General features: G+C 41.7%; 1 protein-coding gene across 2 annotated transcripts in view; it reads right to left on the bottom strand.

Moving 5' to 3' along the window:
• Positions 1 to 26,031, bottom strand: part of LOC140714233 (transmembrane protein 150A-like) — a 79,762-nt gene that overhangs the window by 14,667 nt on the left and 39,064 nt on the right. For both annotated transcript variants that reach the window (XM_073025259.1, XM_073025258.1), the window contains 2 exons: positions 20,269 to 20,336; positions 16,064 to 16,191 (listed from right to left, as the gene is read on the bottom strand). In XM_073025259.1, coding sequence (XP_072881360.1) covers positions 16,064 to 16,191; positions 20,269 to 20,336 — 196 coding nt within the window. The remainder of the gene's footprint in view (positions 1 to 16,063; positions 16,192 to 20,268; positions 20,337 to 26,031) is intronic.

Here is a 26,031-nt window from a genome sequence, read left to right as displayed (position 1 = left end):
AAAAAAGCCAACAGGTTAACACACACAAAATGCTGGAGGAACTCAGCAGGTGGGCAGCATCTATAGAAAAGAATAAGCAGTCGATGTTCTGTGCCAACACCCTTCTTCAGGACTGGAAAGGAAGGGGGGAAAGATGCCAGAATAAAAAGATGGAGGGAGGGGAAGGAGGCTAGCTAGAAGAGGATATGTGAAGCCAGGAGGGTGAGAAAGGTAAAGAGCTGGTGAAGAAGGAATCTGATAGGAAAGGATTACCAGAAGGAGAAATTTATGTGTATGCCATCAGGTTGGAGGCTACCAAATCGGATTATGAGGTGTTGCTCCTCCACACTAAGGGTGGCTTCATCTTGGCACAAGAGAAGGCCGTGGACCGACATGTCAAAACAGGAATGGAGATTGGAATTAAGATGGCTGGCCACCAGGAAATTCTGCTTTTGGAGGATGGAGTGGAGGTTCTCAGCAAAGCGGGCCCCTATTTATGTCGGGTCTGACCAACGTAGAGGAGGCCTCTCTGGGATACAATAGACGACCCCAAAAAATCTGCCGATGAAGTGTTGCCTAACCTGGAAGGACTGTTTGTGGCCCTGAATGGAGGTCAGGGAGGAAGTGAATGGGCAGGTGTATCATTTCTGTTGTTTGCAGGGATATAAGCCAGGAAGGAGATTAGTGCAGAGGGACGAGTGGACACGGGAATCATGGAGAGAGTGATCCCTGTGGATCAGTGGGGAATGCAGGGAAGTAAAGATGCGTTTAGAGGTGGGATCCCTTTGAAGGAGTTGCAGAGAATGATGTGTTGGATCCGAAGGCTCATGGTATGGTAGGTGAGGACAAGAGGAACTCTCTCCCTGTTAAGCTGGCTGGAAGATAGTGTGACCGTGGATGAATTGGAAATGGTGAAGATGCGGGTGAGGTGGACGAAGGAAAATCCTGTTCTTTGAAGAAGGAGGACATCTCTAATGTCCTGGAAAGGAAAATCTCATCCTGGGAACAGATGTGGTGGAAACAAAGGAACGGAGAAAATGGTATAGCATTTTTTCAGGAGACAGGGTGGGAAGAGATATAGTCAAGCTAACCATGGGAATCGGTAGGTTTATAAAAATATGTCAGTAGACAGTTTTTCTCCAGAGATGGAGACAGAGCAATCAAGAAAGGGGAGGCAGGTGTCAGAAATGGACCAAATAAATTTAAGGGCAGGGTGGAAGTTGAAGGCAAAGTTGATTAAATTAACGAACTTAGCATGGGTGCAGTCATTAATGTAGTGCAGGAAGGGTTTGGGAGTGCAATTCTTCTGCATTCTTCGGGAATTCAGCATTCCTGATATTTATAGTGGTTAATGCCAGCAGCCCAGTGCAAAATATTTCCAGCTAATATTTTGTAAGTGCATTAGCAGGGAAAGAGGGAGAGAATGAAAGAACAAGGGAGAAGGTCTGCAAATAAGTAAAGGCCATGGGACGTTACATAACACAAAGGATAATGGTGGAAGGTGTGAGGTTGTGGCCATGGAACAAGAAAAGATATACAGACACGATGTAAAGGATTAATAATGATCTCATCTCTTTCCAAAGATGCTGCCTGAACTGTCAAGGGTTCGAGCAATTTATTGTTACTTTGAACCTAATAGAAGCATTAATTGGAACAAGAGAATCATCACCATCTCTGGCAACACAATAATCAGCCAGGGTGTTGACCAAGCTTAGTGCTGTAAGTAACCGTGATTGATTTCATGCACAACTATCCTTCGTTTCTCGCATTTTCCAAGAGAAATTTACCCCTTTTCAATGAAAGAACTTACAGTGTTTTCCTTCCCTTGAATTATTTACTGAATACATTAACTTTTCCTGCTGAACTGTTCACTGCGAGATTGTTTACTCTGATGATACATCCCAGTCTAAATCAAACTCACTGGCAGATGCAGTGTTGCAAAGGCAAAAACTCTGCCAATAATACTGGGAAGATTTCATCACAAATTCCAAAAGTCATTGCTTTGTACAGCATTTGAAGTTCTCTCAGAGAGAACAAAGTCTATGGTAAGGGGTATACCAAGAGAGTTGATATGACGAAAATTCTAGGAGTGTTGGCTGAATGGCGTGGTGAATCATAGCTCATCTGTCCTGAGGGTTTGTAAATAGAAGAAGATGAAATAGGATGGGAGGGAAAGAAATGTCAGAACTATGTGGTACATTTGCTGCATATTTGAATAGCCAATCAACTGCTCTGTCATCTGCAATCCCTCCAAGTTCAAGTGAAATTATTATTCAACCATACACAAAGCTGACCTCTTTCTCAATATCGCAGAGGAATTTGGATACATTGAACAAATCATTGCAAAAGCAGTATGTAGTGCAGGATGAAGTTAATTTTTTTGTGGCTAGTTGTTGCTGAAGTATACAGTTCCAGCATTGTTCACCAACCTTACCCAGACTGGATCACTTAATGTTGGAACTATTCACTGACTTCAATTTGACAAGGCTACAGCTTGGACTAGATTCATTGAAAAAAAAACTTCTTTTTCAGAGGCAATGTTTACACTCAGTTGTTTAACTAAAGTTGCATTTAAACAGACCATTACGGAGCTTATGGATGCCAACGTGACCACAAGCGGAAATATCCAGTGTGCATTAGTTCATCCAAATCAAGCAACCACAATCAAGTTTTTTAATTTGCAGTAATTAGGAAATGCAGTGTTTAGTGAAATAGGAGATAGCGTAGTTCCAATTGCCATAAAGAGCTTGGAAGTACATAAGTCTGATGGAAAATTCCCGATTTCTCTCAATCAGAGCTATGCTTACCAGCTGCCCTTTCAATATGACTAAGCACTTTTCAAACACATGCTTGCCTAGTTGGCTTGTGAAAAGATTTCCTGTTTGTTCAAATCACTGAGAACTATGAGGAATATATGCTGGGCTACAGAATTGCCATGTCTTGTAGAATTGCTAAAATCACGGAGAGATCACTGGTCCCCAAAACTGTCCTTGGATCAAAGGGTATGGGGGCGGGAACATTTTTAAAAACTCACATTTATTTATGAGACACAAAAGATACTGCAGATGCAGATCTTAAGCAACACACACAAAATGCTGGAGGAGCAGTTAGGCAGCATCTATGAAGGGAAATGACCATTCAATGTTTTGGGCTGAGACCCTTCATTAGTCCTGATGCTGCCTGACCTGCCAAATTCCTCCAGCATTTTATATGTGTTTCTCACATTTATTTAACTTATTTCAATATCCTTCAATACTTTTCAGCTGGCTGAGTTATTTCAGTAATCCATTCTTTGCAATTGACCCCACAACTTTCTGACTCAGAGAAACAACTGAAACATACTGTATCTGACGTTGTCACTGCTGGGAAAATACAGTGATTCTGAAATCAACTGCTTGTAAACTTTGTACTAAACACATGGAAAAATGACTTATTTAAATTTGGTTGTCACTACATTGATTTCAAAAAAGGAATTTATATTTATATAGGACCTATTGATCTCTGTAACGCCACATCAGGTCCCTGTCTTGCTGTGTTTACTTTCACAGCATAAAGGAATGCTTGTCGTGGATAATTAATACCATCTGGTGTCATTAAAGAAACAGATAAATTTCTAGACTGCTTTATGAATCAAGACATTGTTGCACAGCTAATCAATTCATGCCAAAGTACAGTCACTGCTATTAAGTAAGAAAACACAGCAGTCGATTACAGCAATTACCCAAAAAGTAAAGGAATTAAATGACTGGTACATTCATTTCTTGATGATTTTAGTCAAAAATGAATATTATTAAGCTAGCTGCCCTATTTTAATAATCAATGGCAGTTGATTTCAGAATAAATGATTTCTGTGCTTCTATGAAAATAAGCAAACTTTCAGTTATTTCTAACAATAATAGAAGAAATAGATAAAATGGCCCTTTTAGACCTGGTCTGCCATTCAATATTGTGGCTTGCTTCATTTCTACCTTCCCATGCCCCTTGGAAGCTGAGAATTTATTCTGTAAATCCTGAGAATGATTGAGCAACTGCAGCTCCCAGAGCAGAGAATTTCAAAGACACACAATTGAATGAAATGCTTAGGCAATTATGTCCTATTTTAGACTATCTAGTTATGGCAGGTAGGGTGATGTGGTGGAGATATGTCTAGACCAAAGGAGGTGTAAGACATTCCTTCCCTACACTAGCCCGCAGGTCATCTTTGAGCAAGGTGTAGCACCTGTTTAACCACCCAATTAGGGTCATGTGAAGCCATGGGAGCTGGTGGTGAATGGTCATGTGAGCAGCTGGTGAATATCACAAGTCCTGGTTATGTGACCACTGATGCCAGGCAGAAAACCTCTGAAGAGTATTGATAATGGCTGGGGTCACCCATCTTGTAAAGACTCTGCTTAGAAGAAGGCATTAGCAACTATTTCTGTAGAAAAATTTGCCAAGAACAATCATGGTCATAAACCATGATCACCCAGGTCATACAACACAGCACACAATAATGATGTGTCGGGGATATAGTCTCATAGTAGCAACCCTAAGGATTTCTAAGGATTTTCATGCATTTCTAAAATCAATCCCTCATTCTCTTAAGCTCCAGAATATATGTCCCATCCCATTCATTTTCTCCTCATGTTAAAGAGCACCACACATGAAATGCTGGAGGAACTCAGCAGGTCAGTTCAACCCCTCATCTGTCACCTTCTACTTGTACTCCTTTGTCTCCGTCACCTTCTACTTGTACTCCTATGTCTCCCCCACCTTCTTATTCTGTCTTTATCCCCACCCCCTTCCTTTCAAGTCCTCGTGAAGGGTCTCGGAATATAATGTTGGTTCCTTACTCCTCTCCATAGATGCTGCCCGACTTGCTGAGTTTCTCCAGCATTTTGTGTATGCTACTCTAGATTTTCAGCATCTGTAGAATCTCATGTTGTTTATGTCCTCAGTTAAAGTTTTGCCAGGACCTGACTGAATAACCCATGGTTTTTAATAAGGTTATCCTAGCATATCTGAGATTGCAGTACCAAGTTATATTCTAGAGACATGATCATAATCAAGTCTAAGGCAGCAATACACATAGCCTTGTTTAAGACAGGCCTCTAGGATGCTTCTTATCCCTGCCAACAGACCATACACCTCCTCCCTCACCTCAGTTCAGAGCTCCAAACAGTCCTTCCAGGTGAGGCAACACTTCACCTGCAAATTGTGTCTGGTATTCCTGATGTGGCCTCCTCTACATTGTTGAGACCCGCTGTAAATTGGGGGAGCATTTCATCGAGAACGTCCGCACCATCCATCACAAGTGTGACTTCCCAGTGGCCAACCATTTTAAATCCCATTCCCATTCCAACGAGTCAATCTATGACCTCCTCTTGTGCCAAGGTGAAGCCACCCTCAGCGTGGAGGAGCAACACCTTAGGAGCAACGTCTGGGTAGCCTCCAACCTGTTGGCATGAATATTGATTTCTTCTTCCAGTGAATAATTCCCAACACTGCTTCCTCTATTCCCCACTCTGACCTTTTACTTCTTCTCACCTGCCTATAACTTCCTCCTTGGTCCCCTCCTCCTTCCCTTCCTCCAATTGTCCACCCTCCTCTCTTATCAAATTCTTTCTTCATCAGCCCTTGACTTCACCTATTATCTTCCAGCTCTTTCCCCTCCCTCCACATTTTTATTTGGTATCCTTCCCCTTCCTTTCCAGTCCTGACGAAGGGTCTCGGCCCAAAACATCGACAGTTCATTCTTCTCCATAGATGCTGCCTGACCTGCTGAGTTCCTCCAGCATTTTGTGTGTGTTGCTCTAGAATGAGACATTAAGCCAAGGCCTTGCCTGCACTCTTGGGTTGCAAGAGATTCCATACACAATTCAAAGAAGAGGAGAGAGGTCCTCTTGGTGTCCTGGTCGATTGTGACACCCAGAGCAACATCAAAAACAGAAGATTTAATCAATTATTTCATTGTTGTTTTGGGATCTACTGTAAATACCTTGTTGCTACATTTCAAGGATGACCATCAGATGTAAAGCCTGAGATGGAGAAAAGTAGTTTTCAAAACATTACATTTTTGTATCTGACACCAAAACCTGCTGAGTCAGGTGAGATATGGCCGACATGGTCAATTTTGAGGAAGAAATTACAATATTATGATTCCACTGTCAACAATTTAAAGTCTATAGATATAAAAACTCATCTGAAAAAGTAATTCAATCCAATCTCACCATGAGAATGCTTATGTGATAAGGTAAAATTGTATTTGAGCAGAATCATTTGCTCTGTCATCTGCAATCCCTCCAAGTTCAAGTGAAATTATTATTCAACCATACATGAATACAGCCAAATGAAACAGCACTCCTTCAGGGCCAAGGTGCAAAACACATTACCAACAGCACAGAGCACACTGTACATAGCGCATAGCATAAATAGTTATGATTTCAGAAAAATGGCACAAATATGGTTACAATTTCAGAAAAAAAATACAGTCATAAAGAAAAAAATAACATAGCCCAAGTCCCTGAGTGGCACTACTATAGATTGATGGTAAATTGTCCAGATTCAGCTTGTTCTTCCACTGAGTGAACACTGGAGGGCAGCATTGATAGGAGGGACCAGCCCCCAAACCAGTGCAGATTCCAGCGTCCCCACAAAGCCCTTGATTTCTGCCACACCGCCTTGGTATCTCCCCCATCCCCCACCACCACCCCCCCCCCCCCCCCCCCGGATGGCTGCAACGGCCAGCACTGTGTCACGAGGGCCTCATCCTTGTCACAACCGAGGCAACACAGCTCTCCTGCCATCGGTCTCGCTAACAAACCAGTGAATCAGACTTGCAGTGTTCTAAGTTGCCATTGTCCAACAGGGTCTTGCAATCACAATAAAAATGTCCGAGACAATCACTCGTACTGCTCACTGTCCAACAGTACACAACAAGTCCAGGCAACAACACAGCAATGGTACGCAATAAGTCCAACTCCATCAATTATCAAGCAACTCAGTTATCGAGTGCTCCTGTAGTACTTGATGTTCTCAGTATCCAGCAGTGACTTGCGATCATAAAAACGATATACAAGACGAACAAATACACTGTTGACTGGACCCAGAGAGGCCACTGTGTCTGAGCACAACACCATCCTACCAGCCCCACCCCCTATTCCAAGTCTTGAGTTTTCCATGCAATGAGCTGTTTTAATGATATCAGGTGCCATTAAAGGCATCGTAAATGCACATTAATATAAGATGTACAAATCCTAAATTAAGATTTATACAATCTTAATTTAATATAGTTTACAATAAAATTAAGGACAGGTTTGTAACGTCTCTCCTTGGTGGTCATTTATTCACCAGACCATTCTTTTAACTTTCCTTCTCTAACATTTAAATCTCATTTTACACTTATAGCTAAAATTGATGTTTTAACATATGCTTTATCTTTGTGTATTTTGTATTCAAGATTGAAATTAGACTTTCTGCAGAGCTCCATTATATCCTGATTTGAGCTGGGACTTGAAACCTCAAAGATTCACTTTTCATAGCATTAAAATGCTCTCTGAAGGCCAGCATTACTGCTAATTGCTTATTACTCCAGTGTGTTTTGACAGGTAATATCACATGGATGAGTGGGTCAAACTTGTGAGGTAAGTCTTTCCTGGAGATGAGTTCTAAGTTTGTATCTCACATTGTCTTGTATCTGCACCAACTAGTGCAAAATGCTGTAGGACTACACTTATTGTTGACGAACCAGCATGGCATACTAATATCATTCAAGTGCATGGAATTGAACTAAGAAATGCTATTTTTCCCCAATGTGTTCCAGATTTAAGAAAAAGCTGGAATGTATACTTGCACAGATTTGATAACACTAGGATATCATAAAGTGTTTACTAGAAGAGGAGAAAAAAATGGGTAAATCAGTGTTAGGTGAGCATCCTAAAAGAGGTTTAACATTCCACTGGGATTTTTGTTAGAACTGAAAATGTGAGCTGCATGTCTGGGAAGTCCTAGGCTTTGTTCCCTGAGATGTCAGATAGTCAAGTGCGTATTAGAGGTCCAAATACCCTCAATAGGTGCCCTGCAGTTAAAGACACTCTTCTTGTGAAGAAGTATTTTCTGAAATTATCAATTTGAAGCTACGTCTCCTAAGTTTACTCTATCAGTGTATCTTAACATACATTTTCTGTATAGTCTATAGAAAATAATTTATAGAGCCCATGGAAAGAAATATTAACTTTTTCTATAGAGGTGTTAGTTTATAATTCCTATACTCACCATTCAGAAGCCACTACTCAAGGGCTAAACATTTAGAAATGTAACAAATTTATTGGCTCTAAATGGGCTTGAAACTCATTATGGTGAGAGATATATCCACAGAGTCACCTCAGCATTCCTTAATGAAATTCTTCATCCCCCTGAAATTCACGTTCAGCTATCAGCTCTTCAGTTACCCATCTCTTCTCCAAGGACCTATCACATCCATCTGTTGCCAACAACAAATTCAAATTTGTTGTAAAGAAGGCCTGGCATTCTGTATATGACAGACTTCTGCTTCCTCACAGGCCTGGTGCTAATCAATTCCTGGGCCCAAACTTTTCTCCTCTTTTATCATTAGTAAATTCTCTGACATTGGAGATGCACCTCACTGCTATTTGCTGTACTGCCCCCATTACCTGACCAAAACTGTGTGCAATATTGAAAGTACAAACTAAACAGAGTACAGCACAATTTCATGGTTACCATTGCACTTTGTCTACTAAGAGTTTGGTTCTATTTTATTCAATACCTTTGTCAATAAATTTAAGACTCATATCCACTCAGCTACAGTTTAGCTATTATGCTCTCCCTCCATTCAATACATGTGGTGTCTAAATTTCTTTCATGTGGTTGTTGAGCTACTGTTGACATTGGTTGGTCTACTTGACTTCATAAGTATTTTTATTACCTTAGGATACCCCAAGTAGGAGAGCTATCTGTAGCATTTTCTGGACTGAATTAGCAGATTGTCACTATAAAACACCAAGGCAGCTCCAGCTATTAGGTTGAAAACTTACAACCAAAAGAGGGAAGAAATATTTCCTAACCTCAAACCTATACAGCCATTTCCTTATTTTAAGATTATTCCCCCAATTCTAGACTCTCCACTAAGGAAAAGAAGCTTTCAGCGTCTGTATGGTCAAGTTCTCTCAGAATCTCAAATGTTTCAATGCACTCACCTCTTATTTCTTTACATTCTAGAGAGTATAGACTACTTTCACATCAGAAAATCTTTTGGAAATCAATGAAACTTCATTGCACCACCTCTAAAGCAAATAAAATGAGTTTAATATGTGACAGCTCCTCCAAGAGGACCTGGAGGCTTCTGTGCCCCAATGACCCAGAGAGCTATGCTGGCTGGAGTCATGGCTCTTGGCAGGATCACCCATCCCAAAAAGGTAAAAGGGTAGAGGCTAGGAGTGGTCCACCAGTCCACCAGGTTTAGGGGTTCGGCCCAGGGCTAACAATCCTGACTGGTCTAACAAAATTGTTATGGAAACAGAAATGAGGAATCCTTCCCAGACATAGATGGAGGACCTTCTTTGCTGCCTGAACACCAGGACGTAACATGCAGTAAGTAAGCAGTGTGCCAGATGCTCAGTGATGACTGTGGAATTGTTTGGGCAAAGAGACTCTGTAAACCTTTGAGATTGAGCACTGATCTCTAAAGCATCCCACTAGTCACTACCTGTCAATGTGAAAGTGACCACCTACACCGGCCACTGTCTGTTATCAATTCTATTATACTACTGTCAAACCCACGAACATTTATCTTGTAAAGCAGGTTTTAGTTAGGCACCTTGGCAAATAACTTCCAGAAATTCAAATACTCAACAACACAGACTTCCTGCTCTTTCAGTTGTTTATCACCTTAATTCAACTTTCCACTCCCACTCCAGTCTTTATGCCTCTGGCTTCCTGTCCTGATATGAGGCCCAGATCAAGCTTAAGGAACAACCACTCCTCTGGGAACACGAACTCTTTTCCAGTTTTAGATAATTCACCCTTTCTTTCTGTTTATATAAGAACCAGTCAGTTATGACTGTCATAATTTTAGCTCAGTTTTTCTATTTTCTTTTTGCTGGGCATATCGTACAATCCTGCTATTAAAGGCTTTTGGTGTCACCCTACCTGAGATAGTCTCTTTGCTCTGTCCATTCCCTTTTCTGCCACTGAAAACCAATTTGCTTTCCTTCACTCTGACGGACGGTCCCAGAATTGAAATGCAATTGTTTCATAATTGCTCTTCCACAGATGCTGCCTGGCCTGCTGAGTATTTTCAGCTGTATCTGTTTTTATTGACTCAAAGTAAAAGGGAAATTTGGCCTTATTCCAAATTAAAACTTCCTGTTTTGCTCTGTTTTTGTCCTTTCCCACCACAACATTGGAATTATTAATGCAACCACAAGTTGCATTCTCACTACTCTTCTTAGACTTGAGGATAACGTGCCAATTCTGCAAGTTCTGAGGCCAATGCAGGACCACCTTACTCTGCCCCAATGTTGCAGGAGGCATTTTATCGGACCCGGAGGTGGATAGCTTATGAGGTGTAACATGCCACCTGCCATTTACACTTAGCTCCCTTGTGCTCTGTGATGTACGAATATGAAGCCCTTTGTGCCATTGTTCTTAAAGACATCCTTACACCTTTTACCTTCAATCTCCTATTCTATAATCTCTTGCCATGACAAAACTCAAAATAGAGATCAGGAATTTAGTGCCGCCTGTAGCTGACTGAGTCCAAATAGGGCATTCAGTGCTAGAGATGTTAGCCTGGAAGAAGATGCTGGCATTGATTCTTTCAACTGTCCAGGGGATTTGGAGGAGGTTGAGGAGACATCTCTCCATTGCCTTGCAGAGGCTATGAGTTATCCAAGTCTCAGTTGAAGAGAAGAGGGCAGGGATCATTGCTCCCATTCAGCAGTAAGGTTTGAGGTAGTGATCTTCAAACAGCCTTTTCCTCTGTTGGACAAAGGCTGCGCTGGCCACTGCAGGCCGAGGTGAATTTCATCTGACTTTGCTGAGAGATGGTAACTGGGATGTGGGAAGGATTGGGAATCTCTTGATTTCTTGAATTGTTTATTCCAGAGGTTTGTAAAAGGTAAGTCACAGGAGATGTTTAAAGAAGGTAGATACTTATTTGAAAAATAGGGGGATTGAGATCTCTGGGTCCCTAGCACAGAAGAGGAGCTGAGCCTGGGGTAGATCAGCCATGACCACATTAACGGCAGGACAGGACAGGTTGACTGCTCCTCCTCCAATCTGTTGAAGGATATGGTTGTATAGTAGAAAGAATATGTTAGTGTTCACGAATGTTGAGCACATTGCCTGGCCTCTCTAATACTTTAGTGAACAAATCAGCAATGACTCAGAGTGTGTCCAAGTGTCATTGTGTACTACAGCTCAAGTACTGCAGTGGGAGTGACCTCAGTTTCAGAGAGGATCCAACATGCATTGAACAGTTTCCTATTTATCCTGCAGGTAATTTGCACAGCAGGAGGAAACATGCTGGAGGTGACATGCATCAGTGCAGGGAAAAAGATTATCTTCCAGTTTCTCTTACAGCTCCTCCCACTTCCTCCAGTCCTAATGAGTAGACATGGGAACTTGCATGGGCCCCAGCTATCCCTGCCTTTTCATTGGCTATGTGGAACAGTCCATGTTCCAAGCCTTCACTGGTAACGCTCCCCAAATCTTTCTGTGCTCCGTTGATGACTGCATTGGTGCTATTCAGGCATTCAAGGTGAGCTTGTCAATTTCTTCAACTTTGCTTCCAATGTCCACCTTGTCCTTAAATTCACTTAGTCCATTTCTGATACCTCTCTTCCTTGTCTCGATCTTTCTGTTTCTATCTCTGCTCCCTCAGCTCCATTCAGAGCTACCAACAGTCCTTCCAGGTGAGGCAACACTTCACCTGCAAGACTGTCATGGTCATCTACTGTATCCTCTACATCGCCGAGACATAGTGTAGACTGGAGCACTGCTTTGCTGAACACCTTCACTCTGTACCAACCATTTTAATTCCAATCCCCATAAACAATCCGACTTGTCGGTCAATGGCCTCCCTTACTGCCACAATGAGGCCACTCTCAAGCTGAGGGAGCAACACCTCATATTCTGTCTGGGTAGCCTCCAGTTGACAACATGAATGATTTCTCTAACTGTTGGTAATTTTTCCCCCTCCCTCTCCTCTCTTTTTCCAATCCCCTTTCTGGCTCCCCTCTTAACTCTTCTCTTCTCCTCACCTACCTTTCACCTTCCTCTGGTGCCCATCCTCCTTACCTTTCTTAAATGGACCCCTTTCCTCTCCTAGCAGCTTCCTTGTCGGCCCTTTACCTTTCAACCTTCTCGCTTTATTCCTCTCTCCACCTGCCCCCCATGTACCTTAAACCTCACATGGCTTCACCTATCATCTACCAGGTTGTACTCTTTCTCCTCCATCTGCCTTCTTATTCTGGCATCTTCCCCCTTCCTTTCCAGTCCTGATGAAGGGTCTTGGCCTGAAGTATCGACTCTTTCTTCCTTTCCCTAGATGCTGCCTGACCTGTTGAGTTCCTCCAGCATTATTACTTTGGGTTTCCAGCATCTGCAGAATCTCTTGTCTTTGCCAAAGATTGAAAGACTTGTTGGGGCATTGATGCAGATTTACTGGTGCACTGAAATTGGATCAGCCAAGGGTAGGTCAGTTAAGTTCGTGAACAAATATAAGATGGCAGCAAATGCTTTGGCCAGCTGAATTTGAGGAAGGTTCGCACAATTTCTTGCAGTTGGAGTAAAAATATCTTATACAGAGATTCGTGCTGCTGAATTTCTCTTGGAATTGCTTGGCAATGAAGATCATATCCACTGTTCTGAAAATCAACAGCATCCTGTGAGCAGCCCTGAGGCCAGTGGAGGAGATGGTTGGGATGATCTCGACAATGACTTTCTGTGTGGCAAAGAGTCCTATGAGGTACCACAGTCCTTTCATAAATATGATCATGTCTATGATATCTAGAGTATTCCCTTGCATACTATCCCCTTCTCACGTGCAAATGATCAGGCTGTGAATTTATGACTTCAGCAGCGATATGCATAATCGCCTTCCAAATCTTTGTTGTGTTTCATTTGGCACATAGCCCTTTGGATGTCTTAGTCAGAGCAACACCAAATACCAAATAAATCAAAGGGTACTTATGTCAATGAAAGAGGCATGATTAAGCTCATCTTCAAAGAGTTTCATTCAGCAGGCACTGAGTGCTCCTTTGACCTTAATAAATTCATAAGACCATAAGACATAGGAGCAGGATTAGGTTTAGGGTTAGGGTGAGTCTGCATCGTCATTTGATCATGGCTGAATTATTATCCCTCTCCTCCCATTCTCCTGCCTTCTCTCAACAACCTTTGACAACCTCAATAATTATGAACCTATCATTCTTTGCCTTAATGATTTAAAGATAAAGATTAGCTTTATTGTCACATCAAAACATACAGTTTGTTTGCATCAACAATCCGAAGATATGCTGGGGGCAGTCCACAAGAGTCACCATGCTTCTGCTGTCAACATAGCTTGCCCATAACTTTCTAATTCTAATCCATATGCCTTTGGAATTTTGGGAAGAAACTGGAGCACCTGGAGGAAACCCATGCAGTCATGGAGGAAACGTGCAAACTCCTTACAGGCAACAACAGGAATGGAACCCAGGTCATTGGTGCTGTAAGGAACTATTCCGATGCTATCCTACCATGCCACTCCAATATACCCAGATATACCCATCTATTTGTCCTCCACAGCCATCTGTGGCAATTCCCCAGATTCCATAAGATTATAAGACACAAGAACAGAATTCACCATCCTCTGGCTAAAGAAGTTGCTCAACTCTGTCCTAAAGGGATGTCCTTCTATTCTGAAGCTGTGCTCTCTGATCCTAGACACTCTTGCTATTTGAAACACCCTCTCCATTCTTCTGAACCCCAGTGACTATAGGCCCAAAACAGTCAAATGCTCCTCACAGATTAATCCTTTTCATTCTTGGGGTCATTCTCATAAACATCCTCTGATCCGTCTCCAATGCCAACACATCCTTTCTTAGATATGCGACCCAGAAATGCTCACAATAATCCAAACCTGGTCTGACTAATGCCTTATAAATTCTGAGCATTATGTCCTTGCTTTTATACTTCTGTCCTCTTGAAATGAATGCCAACATACTTGACTGTCAGTGGGATAGTGCCTTGACAGAAATGAAAATCCTGTGTATATCATGGCAGTCAGCAATTTGTTGGCCCTCTGGTGCTCTTTCTGCCTCCCTCTATCCTTTAGGTCACTGGCTTTCTGCTCAGTCTTCAGATACCTGTTTCTTTTCTCTTGAGGTTGGGTGGAGCCTGTAATCCCAGAACACCTTGAGTCTTTGATGAATGAGTTCCTGAATACCCCTAGTTATTGCCACTGCATCCTCTTGGAAGCCAAGCCAATAGTCTCTTCAAGGACTAATTAAAGTGAATTACACATGAGTTCATATGTTGTAGATGACTGAGGCTCCTGTTGGCTGAGATTGGACTGGTTTTATGAGGATCTAAGAGGAGTCCTTGAGTTACCTACCATGACATTAATTTCCTTGCTGCAAGATTTCTGTTGAGGTTGATGTTTTCAAGGCCAAGTTGGTGGAAATGATAGAGTGATACAGGCATTGGTCTTTCCAATGGTCCTGAGTACCTGCCATGGTGTTTGTAATACAGTATCTTTGCCATATGCCATTCAAATGATGATATTTGAAACAGTTTCCAGTAAAATGGTGGCACGCTTGGTTGCAATGGTCTGACAAATGTACAAATATTTTTCTTGTGATCGCAAGATCATGATGGATATTGGTAATACAAAATACTGTAATTTCAATTCATTGGTTTATTGGCGAGACTGACAGCATCAGAGCTAAATGTCCTTGGCTGTTGCCCAGACCAGCCCTTAAGCTGCAGCATGTTATAGCCTTCAAGGGAAGGAGGCACCAAAGGAGGTGTGGGAGAGAACTGAGGTGTGGTGGACGTGCTGAAGCCCTTGCTGAGGTTTGAGGTTGGCTCTCCTGTTGGTGCTGCTCTCCAGTGTTCACTTATTGGAGGACATTAGATTGCTTTAATCTGTGGCTGACCCAGCACGACACGAGATGAAGAACTGCTATATGCTTGTTCTTGCAGAAACGTGGCTCCTGGACAACAACCCATGCATCATCAATCTACAGGCCATGCCACTCAGGAACATGTTAATATTAATTTTGTGACTGTATGTGCTATCGTAATCATATGTACTGTGTAATGTATGTACTGCAACTGTATGCACCTTGGCCCCAGAGGAACGCTATTTCATTTAACTGTATACATGTGTATGGTTGAAAGACAATTAAATTTGAACTTGAATTTGAACTTAATAGTATCTAAAATGGTGCCAGTCCCTTAACTGGAGGTGTTGCCATAAGGTTTAACGTTTGCCTTTCTGACAGAGTATTGGTTACGACAAGAACATGCTCTGAGCATTTTATGAGGTGGTGGGCACATTTAGAGTTAGGTTTCTGTAGGGTATTTAATATTTCAGTAAAATTTGAGTAATATTGTAAATATACTTTTTAATTAAATATTCTTCATTGTTTACATAATTCATTATGAGTTATATGTAAAAGTACGTGAATGGCATACGTCATTACGCCACCACGTCACGTGTGAGTGCCTCACTAAAAGTAAAACAAAGTAGACACGTTTCCCTGGACTCCCTTGTTTTCCTTTTGATTAGTTTTTGGAGTTACAAAAAATAACAGCTTCCTTTTTCCTGCCCTGACAACTATACTATACTAAAAAAAGACTAATGCTACGGAGTATTTCGATAGCTGAGATATCCTGAAATCTTGTAAAGTGACTCTCTACTGGTCTTGGTTTACTTCTTGTTGTAGAATTATTTTGAAATGCAATTCATGTTGCAGTGTAGAGGTGGAGTTAGCTGTTTCAATGAAGTTCTTAACTAATAGAGAAAAACAATTTCATCAAAAGGACTAACAGGTAGGCAAAAGTCTCTTCTCCACCTAAAGTTTCTTGATGTTTTTACCTGGAAGTTTCCCACAACGATGAGGCCTGCAGCACAGCTCCAACACGTGACCAGCGCTGCAGTATTCAGTACGGACTTCTGGTGTCTCTCCTTCACATGTGCATAGCGTAGTAAACCGAGCAACATCACTGAAACACAAGGACAGTGTGACACACTGGCTGATTAATCTGCAATATTTTAAATAAGGCAGGATTAAAGAGGAAACCTCTTGCCATACACCATGGAATTACTGCAGTCTACTCATCCACTCAGACAACACTCAGGGTTTACTAACTTTGCAGCAGTTCACAAAAAGATCGTTTACCCAAAAAAACATTTTCAAACACTCACAGGTACTCCTTTAATCTCTTGGGCAATATTGGATAAGTTCGGTTATAACTTATTTCCTTTTTAAACACTACACCCTGAGAACTTATTCAAATACTGTATATTTTATATTCATGGATCCATTCTCAAAGGCCAAGTTTCATTCATTGCCTGCATCTATTTGTTGGGGAAATGATGTGACAGACTTTCTACATCTGATCTCAAAAGTACTGACTCACATAAGTGGCCACAGCAACATAAGATTAAAAAATAAATAAAATGGGTCTTAAATTACTTTTTAAAATACGAGGGTGATTGATAAATTCATGGCCTAAGGTAGAAGGAGTCAATTTTAGAAAACCTAGCACATTTATTTTTCGATATAGTCCCCTCCTACATTTACACACTTAGTCCAGCGGTCATGGAGCATACGGATCTTGGCCCTCCAGAAAGTGTCCACAGATGGGTGATTGATAAGTTTGTGGCTTAAGGTAGAAGGCGATGAGTTATACAGCTCTCGTTACAGGCACGTACAGTTCAACTCTGAGTGATTATGCAGAAAATTTGTTAATAACTCATCGCCTTCTACCTTAGGCCATGAACTTATCAATCACCCCTCGTAATGTGATGTTCAGAAGCCATATACAAAAACTTGGTTAACAAACTTAGCATTTCTTATGATCTCAGTTCGGCAAACTACACTGACGTCAAGTAAAAGTATTTTCAAGTTCAGTAGGTGTTAAGATATGAGGAAACAATGAACATGAGGATGATTGTTCTTTGAGAATTGTTCTTAACGCTGAATTGCCATCGTCTGCAAAAGATTGTGCACCGGCAGTTATGCAGAATAACAGTTACTTTTGATTTGCTTTTATTTTAAAAATGTGCTCTCTACTGCGATGTAGAGACTGTGGCAGCCAATTTGTACTCTGATAAATAGAATTGAATAAAAAGACTAGATAATTTGTTTAGGTGTTGATGAATGATATACAGTATCTATGGATTATTCCAGCTTTGTGAAAAATGTATACATTTCTAAAATATCTCTTCACACAGCAGGTAAAGCTTTGAATTCCCATTTCATCCATAAGGTGGCATTTCTGACAGTATAGTACTACTGCATTAATTTCAAATCCCTCAAGTCGGATTTTAACCCAGCCTTCAGACCGTGATGTCACAGTGCCAGTAACTGAGCCACAGCTGGAATCTTGGTAAATGATGGGTTACATTGTAACAAGGAGAGGTTGATAATTTGGTGTTACATCCAGTCTAATGATTGCTACAGAAAGGTGGAAAAGATTACGAGAAACAGATTTCTCAGCAGCATTGACTGGAGTTAAGAAACACAGAGCAGGAATGGTTCCACAGTCCTATTTATCAACTGGTTGGCAGTGGTGACCCAAAAGTCCACAGAATCATTCTCTTAATATATGTGGCTTGTGCTGTAAAATACCTAAATGTTCTTTTTTTATCTTGTCTGCATAATTCTGAACCCACGATCAATCCCGCAGTTTCTGTGAACTGCTTCTTATTGGGATAATGGGCATAGACTTCCTTTATAATATAGAAATAATACTCTTGAATTCTCAAAACTAGCTGAAAAATACACACTAAACTACTAATTTAGCATTCACTGAAGACTGTAAACCCCTTGCAAGTTAGAAGTCTAGCTTAGAGAAGTTAATGATATCACAGTGGGAATAACATTTGGCTGAGTAGGAAAATTCATTTACATAAAGAATGTTTGTTAAACTAGAGCAGGGGTTGCCAACCTTTTTTATGCCATGGACCAATACCATTAAGCAAGGGGTCCATGGATTCCTGAACTAGACCATGACAAGTATAAAAAGGGAAGAAGCTGCAAATATTACATGAAACAACATCCATAGATTTCCACAGAAAAAGCACCAGAAACACGGCCAAAATTTCCTCTAAATTTTCCAGAACATTTATGGGTTGGTAAGCAACATTTGTTTCAATGTTGTGTTTTTTTTCCATTGGACAGTCAGCAGTTCTACAACATGCTGAGTGTCATCAGAATGGAGAAAGCACATTCCACGTGACAGGCCTCCATAAGCAACCATTCCCTCTTCCACCTGTGATCTGTGATGGAAGCACTTATTAATCTTCGCTGAATTTGAGACCCAAACTAGCAAACTTTCCCACAAAAAGAACAAAGGCAGCAGGTATGTTGGAACAGGTTTCTCTACAAATGGCACATCGTTCTGAATTGGACAGATATTGTGGTTCCTTTGTGGTTGCTGGGTCTAAATCCTGGAATTCTCCACACAACACCCTTGTGAGAGTATATTCACCAGACAGAATCATTCAAGAAGGTAATTTTCCTTGACAGTAACACTCACATTCCAATTAATAATACTTTTTTTAAAAATGGAGCTGTAGAACTAAATATACTGTTTTTGCACTGCAAATTTTGTGTGTTATTCTTGGGTCTCCTCCCCACTTCTAACCGTTGAACTCCAGTCCAATTGCATACAATTATATTCCAATAATTACAAAGCACCCATCCAACCAACCCTGCCTCCAGAGTTCCCTTTATCTGTTGATGAAATTCCAAATCCACTCCCTGTGTGGGCAAGTCTCTTAGCCACAATTTACCTCCTGGCAATGATTGTCGGCTAATTGCATTTCTCCACTGACTCTGAAATGGGGGAGCTGGCAGATTAAATCTGAATGGGTAACTTTGGTTTTGTAACAATGCTACTACTTTTTAGTTAAAAAAAGGGAAACAGTACAATAATGAGGAAGGATATTAGCTAGAGGAATATGGATTTGAAATCTATATGGGTGGAGATAAGGAGCACTAATAGGCAGACTAGGAGAGGTAATGGGGATTTTATAAAGACCCCCAAACGATAGTGGTTATGTCTGGAATGGTATTGCACATGAGATTTGAGACATATGCAAAATGGATACAACTCTAATTATAAGTGACTTGAATCAACATGAAAACAGGGCAAACCAGATCAGCAATTCTGATTCAGAGCATTCTACAGTGCAAGTGCTTTTTGGAACAGTATGTTGAGAAATTCTAGTCTGGATACTGTGCAATAATGAAGGATTAATAAGCCATGGGTGACCCATTAGACAATGCAGCAGGTTCATGCAGGTAACGTAGGAATTCCCTGTAGCTATCCCCCTCGCAAACAGATATACCACTCTGAATGCCATTGAGGGGGATTGGTCTCCCAGAGGAAATCAGCAGGAGCCAAGTTCGTGGCACCACTGCAGGGGAGGGAGAGACTAGGAGAGCCATTGTAACCTGGAATCATGGCCGTGTGGGATATGGCAGGAAATAGGAGCATCTGGGAGAAAATATGCATACCGCACTGGGGTTCACGGACGGAGTGGGTCGCTGGAGCCGTGCGACAGCTGCATGTACTGTAACACCCCTTTAGGCATCACAACCAGTGAGACGATACTTCAATCTCACTGGCACTGGGAGCATCCTCAAAAGCCAATGGAAGACAACGTCCATTTTCAAGGACCATCACCATCCAGGACATGCACTCTTCTCATCGCTATCATCAGGGAGGAAGTGTAGGAGCCTGAAGATGCAAACTCAATGTTTCAGGAACAGCTTCTTCCACTTTGCCATGAGATTTCCAAATGGTCCATGAACCCATGAACAATGAACTCTACCTCACTATTTTGCTCTCCTGTTGTACTATTGTTTATATATATATTTATTGTGACTTACAGTAATGTTTTATGCTTTGTATGTACTGCTGCAAAAGCACAAAATTCACAGCAAATGTCAGTGGTTATATATCTGATTTTAATCAATAAGCTAATGAGCATCATTTTCACATGGAAAATAAGTTGAGCAAATTGTAGTCACTCACCCTCCTTCCACTGTATTTTAGTGCAGGACTTACCCATAAAAGAACCAGTGTTGCAGATCAAACTGAAGAGGCAGCTCTCGGGAGGGAGGGTGCCACATTTACTGTAGGGGGAGAGGAAGGAGGGAGAAAGGGAGAAAAGGCTTGAACATTGTGCATATAAAAGCAGCCACATGAACTTTTAACTGAATTGCTCAAGGCAAAAAGCACGAGGAATTTTGTGCGTTCTCAGAAAGATGCCAGAATTACAGCCTGACTAGAAGTGCGGCTTATTTTTCAATTACAAGTCCTTGGCACTACAGTTGGAATCATCTAGTATTACTGAATGTCTCAGCTTCCAATCAGCAGCTTTTTATCTGGCAGTAACAACTGTAATGCATACCGCAGTGAGCCACTCAGTAAAGCCTCATCGATCACCAAATTCTTGATGGCCTCCAGTCATCTTGCCATTCACAGTGTGGTGAACTACATATACCTGTCTGGACACCCCCCCCCCCCCCGCTGACTGCTCCTGTGGCTCCTACCACAGACCCCAGTATAAAGGCGATTGGAGCCTGAGCCCTGCCCTCAGCCTCCAGGATGTAGTGTGGTGGTCAATTGCTGCTTGTTCTTTCTTCCAGCCAATAAAAGCCTATTTCTCGCCTCACGTCTCGGAGAGTTATTGACGGTGCATCACACAGATTGTGGCATTGGTCTCATCAGCTGGAGTGGAGTCATATTTCCAACCTCATGGGCACTGTTACTGATAGTTTTAAAGGCACATCCCAAAAAATATGTTTACCCATTGGACAGGCAATGCAAATACCTCAATTTCCTATATTATTAAGAAATGTGGGAACAAAATTTCCAAACTATTAAGTTCTGCCGCAGTAAATTTTGTGAATGTAGTTAGATATTTAAAATCTATATCATGACACATCACACAGGACCCAGCCTTCAGTATCAAGCATTATTACTTACTTTTATCACATCCTGGTGTCTCATATGTAAATGAAAGTCTTTTTTAATAAGATTTAATTACCCAACTGCTTCATCAAAATTTTTAATAACAGCACCTGTCATTAATAACTTGTTATATGAAATGGATCCCGTATCCTGGGGCTGCCATAAATCTTTACCATTGGAGAGCATTGGAAGGGTTATTAGTGGAGCTTGCGTTGGCGGTGTGAGCTAATGCCCACACTCTGATGTGCTTCAGTAAACAAGTCAGTGATGGTTTAGAGCTCAGCCTCTCTGCTCCAGTGGCACAATTGTAATCCACTTCAAGCAAAGGGTTAAATGTGAATTGTCCATTGATTCACGGGGTGAACTCAGTTTATCTCCAGCAACCCCAATTTCTTCATTAATGCAAGGTATAACTGCAACAATTACAGTCTTCCACTCTTGATTCCCATTGACTTTGTTCTGAACTTTGAGGTCACAGTTGGTATAACACAGCCATGACGTCATTGGCTGTCACTCTCGACCCACTTTTGAATTCGGGTCCTTGGTCTATGATTAAACTAAGGAGGTGGTGAAGAGCAATTGAGCCTTGTCAAATCCACATTGTATGCCAGCCAGCAAGTTAGAAGCAAGATCATACCAGTTTATTACACTATCAAAAACACCTTTATTATTTTGTTGATGACTGAGAATGCAATGATTAGCTGGAATGCATTTTATCCCACATACTGTGGACAGAACAAGATAAATGCCCATGTTGTAACTGCACTGGAGACTCGGCCAGTTCTACTGTAGACTGAAAGTCTATATAAAAACAGTTGTAGACAGTTTTATGCTCCCATAAAATCATTCAGTCTTCCCCAACCAGAAGCCCTGGATGAACCACGAGATCCACAAGCTGTTGACAGCCAATCAGAGGCATTCAGGTCTGGTGACCACGTAAAATACAAGAGGTCCAGGTACGATCTCCAGAAATTCATCTCAAGTACGATGTGGCAATTCCAGACCAATCTTGAATCACTAAAGGATGCTCGACAGCTGTGGCAGAGCTTGAATACTATCACCTCCTACAAAGTGAAAGCAAGCAACATGGGTGACAACAGTGTTTTGCTCCCAGATGAGCTCAATGTCTTCTATGCTCACTTTGACCATCGTAAAATGGAGGAACCTTCAGGAACTCCCACAACCCCCTGATAATCCTGTGATTTCAGTCTCTGAGGCAGATGTGAGAGGATTCTTCAGGGTGAGGGGGGGGGGAACCATGGAAAGCATCCAGCCCAAACGGGGAACCTGGCCGAGTACTAAAGACCTATGCTGATCGACTGGCTTGAGAGTTCACTGAAAGCTTTACCCTCTCTCATCTCCAGTCTGAGACAGCCACCTGCTTCAAAGGCTTTAATGATATCGGTGCTTAAGAAGAACGTGGTAACCTGTCTCAATGACTATCATTCAGTAACACTTATATCCACAGTGATGAAGTGTTTTGATAGGTTGATGATGAAACGTATTAATTCCTGCCTGAGAAATGACTTGGATCCACTCCAATTTTCCCTCCGTCACAACAGGTCAACAGCAGATGCCATTTAATTGGCTCTTCACTCATTTCTGCAACATCTGGAAGATGCTCTTCATTGACTACAGCTTGGCATTCAATACCATCACCCCCTCAAAGCTAATCAATAAGCTTCAAGACCTTGGCTTCAATACCTCCTTGTGCAACTTTATCTTTGATTTCCTCACTTGCAGACCCCAGTCAGTTCAGATTGGCAAAACCAATCTGCATCAGCACACGGCTACACACTTTATACTCATAACTGTGAGGATAAGCACAGCTCCAACCCATATTTAAGTCTGCTGATGACACTACTGTCGTCGTCTGAATCAAAGGTGATGACAAGTCAGCACGCAGGAGGAAATTGAAGAACTGTCTGAGTGATGCCACAACAACAACCTCTCGCTCAATGTCAGCACGACGAAGGACCTGTTTATTGACTTCAGGAAGAGGAAACTGGAGGTCCCTTGAGCCAGGCGAATCTGAGATGGAGAGAGTCAGCAACTTTGAATCCTTCAGTGTCATCATTTCAGAGGATCTGCCATGTGCTCAGCACATATGTGCAATTACGTTTGTAGATTAGATTAGATACAACCTTATTGTCATTGTGCCGAGTACAGATTCAAAGCCAATGAAATGCAGTTAGCATCCAACCAGAAGTGCAAAAGAATAGTGTTATTTACAAAATAATTGTGAATAAAAAGTGAGTGCTACAGCACACAATTATAAAAGTACTGAGACAGTACAATATGGGTGCAATACTGCTTAGTGCTGTGATGTGAGGTTCAGCAGGGTCACAGCCTTAGGGAAGAAGCTCTTCCTGAGCCTGCTGGTGCAGGAGCAGAGGCTCCTGAAGCGCCTACTGGATGGGAGGAGAGTAAAAAGTCCATGGTTAGGATGAGATGCATCCTTGATAATGCTTTTCACCCTGCCCATGAAGCGATTATGATAGATGTTCTCAATGGTGGGCAATTGGGAACTGATAATCCACTGGGCAGTTTTCACCACCTGCTGGAGTGCTTTGTGGTCTGATATGAGACAATTGCCATACCACACTGAGATGCAGTTGGTGAGTATGGTACAGCGGTAAAAGTCCATCAGTATCCTGGGACAGAGGTGAGCTTTCTTGATGCTTCACAGGAAATAAGTGCGCTGTTGTGCCTTTTTGATCAGGATGGAGTAGTTCAGGGACTGGGTGAGATCATCAGAAACTATGAAGAAAGCACAGCAGTGCCTCTGCTTTCTTAGAAGTTTGAGTAGATTTGGTAGGTCATCTAAAAGTCAGACGAACTTCTATGGATGTGTGGTGGAGAGTATATTGACTGGTTGCATCATGACCTGATATAGAAACACAAATGCCTCTGAATGGAAAAGCCTACAAAAAGTAGTGGATACAGCCCAGTCCCATCACGGATAAAGCCCTCCTCATCACTGGGCACATCTGCACAGAGTGCTGTCACAGGAAAGCAGCATGCATCACCAAGGACCCTCACTATCCAGGCTAGACTCTCACTGCTGCATCCGGAAGAAGGTACAGGACCCACACCACCAGGTTCAAGAACAGCTATTACCCCTCAGCCATCAGGCCCTTGAACCAGAGGGGATAACTTCACTCAGCTTCACCTTCAAAGACTCTTCATCTCATGTTCTCCATATTTATTGCTTACTTATTTATCATTATTATTATGATTATTACTTTTTTTGTACTTGTACAATTTGCTGTCATTTGCACATTGGTTGTTTGTCTGTTCTGTTGGGTGTGGTCTTTCACTGATTCTATTGTGTGTTTTGTATTTACCATGAATGTCTGCAAGAAGATGAATCTCAGGGTCGTATATGGTGACATATATGTACTTCGTTGATAAATTTACTTTGAACTTTGAAGTCTCAAATATTAGAGATAGGATTTTGATTGCCTCCAAATTTTTGTTCAATCAATGTATGGACTGAAGAAATACAATGTATAAACTATAGGCATACAAACTGAATTAAATTGACTGAAGGCTGGCTTTTGTAATGGAGGAGATCTCATGTGGTAGCTGAGATAGATTATCCATTTGGAACGTAGTTGAACATGATCTTCAGTTGTTGAAGTTGAGCTCATTCAGGTAAATGGAGAGTCCTCTATTACACTCCTAACTTACACCTTGCACTGTTGGAAAGGGGTGGCAGGATGTGAGTTATTCGCTGAAGTTGAGGATGGACTTGATTTTGGGTCTACCTAGTCCTAATAGATGATTAGTTGACCACTGCTGTTTGTCATTAGATATGGTAGGGCAGCAGATCTTTGAACTACTTTGCTTGTTGTGAGATTACCTGGCTTTGTTACTTGCTGCTTTTGCTATTTAGCATGATCTATCCTGGGACCAGTACTTTGATGCAATCATGAAAAAGGCATAACAGTGACTATATTTCATTAGGAGATTGAGGAGATTTGTTGTCCCACCAAAGATACTTGTCGATTTCTCCAGATGTACAGTGGAGAGTATTCTGACTAGAATGGAGTCCCCAATACACAAGATTGAAAGAGGCTGCAGAGAGCTGTAGACTCAGTCAACTCCATCACGAGACAGCCCTCCAATTTCAAAGATTAAGGACATCTTCAAAAGGAGGTACCTCAAGAAGGCAGCATTCGTCAGTAAAGACACTTACGATCTGGGATATGCTCCTCCTCATTATGACTGTCAGTGAGGAGGTACAGGAGCACTGAAGACCCAGACTCAACGTTCACTAACAGCTTCTTGTCCTCTGTCATCATCAGATTTCCGAACACTACCTCACTATTCCTCTTTTTATGTTTTGCACCATATTGGCTCAAAACAACAAATTTCACAACATATGCCAGTGATAATAAACTTGATTGTGAATTGACTGTTGTGCTGCATCTTCATTGGGTTGGTAGTTCATTTTCGGTATGCTGGGTACTGCTCCTTATAGAACCAGGTTCAACCCCTGAACTGATTAGAATCTGGAGTAAAGTATGTTCCCAACTCTGAGGTTGCAAATTGCAATGAATTATATTTCTGTTGCTACGGGTGATTCACAGAACACAGTTTTGAGCTGCCAGACCTGCCCTATCTCTTCCCCCATTCAGCACAACGTCAGTGCCACACAGCATGATGAATGTTCTTGTCGTGAAGATGGGACTTTGTCTCCAGAAGGATGGCGTTTCCTACTAATGATATCATGAGCAGGTTGATGAGATGGGGTCAAGTCAATTTATTTCTCATGTTGCTCACCACCTGCTGAAATTGTCCTTCAGAGCCCAGACTGATCAGTCAGTACTGGTACTAACAATCCATTCC

The sequence above is a fragment of the Hemitrygon akajei genome, chromosome 21, assembly GCF_048418815.1.
Source record: "Hemitrygon akajei chromosome 21, sHemAka1.3, whole genome shotgun sequence".
NCBI lineage: Eukaryota > Metazoa > Chordata > Chondrichthyes > Myliobatiformes > Dasyatidae > Hemitrygon > Hemitrygon akajei.
This window is presented reverse-complemented; position numbering and strand designations above follow the sequence as displayed.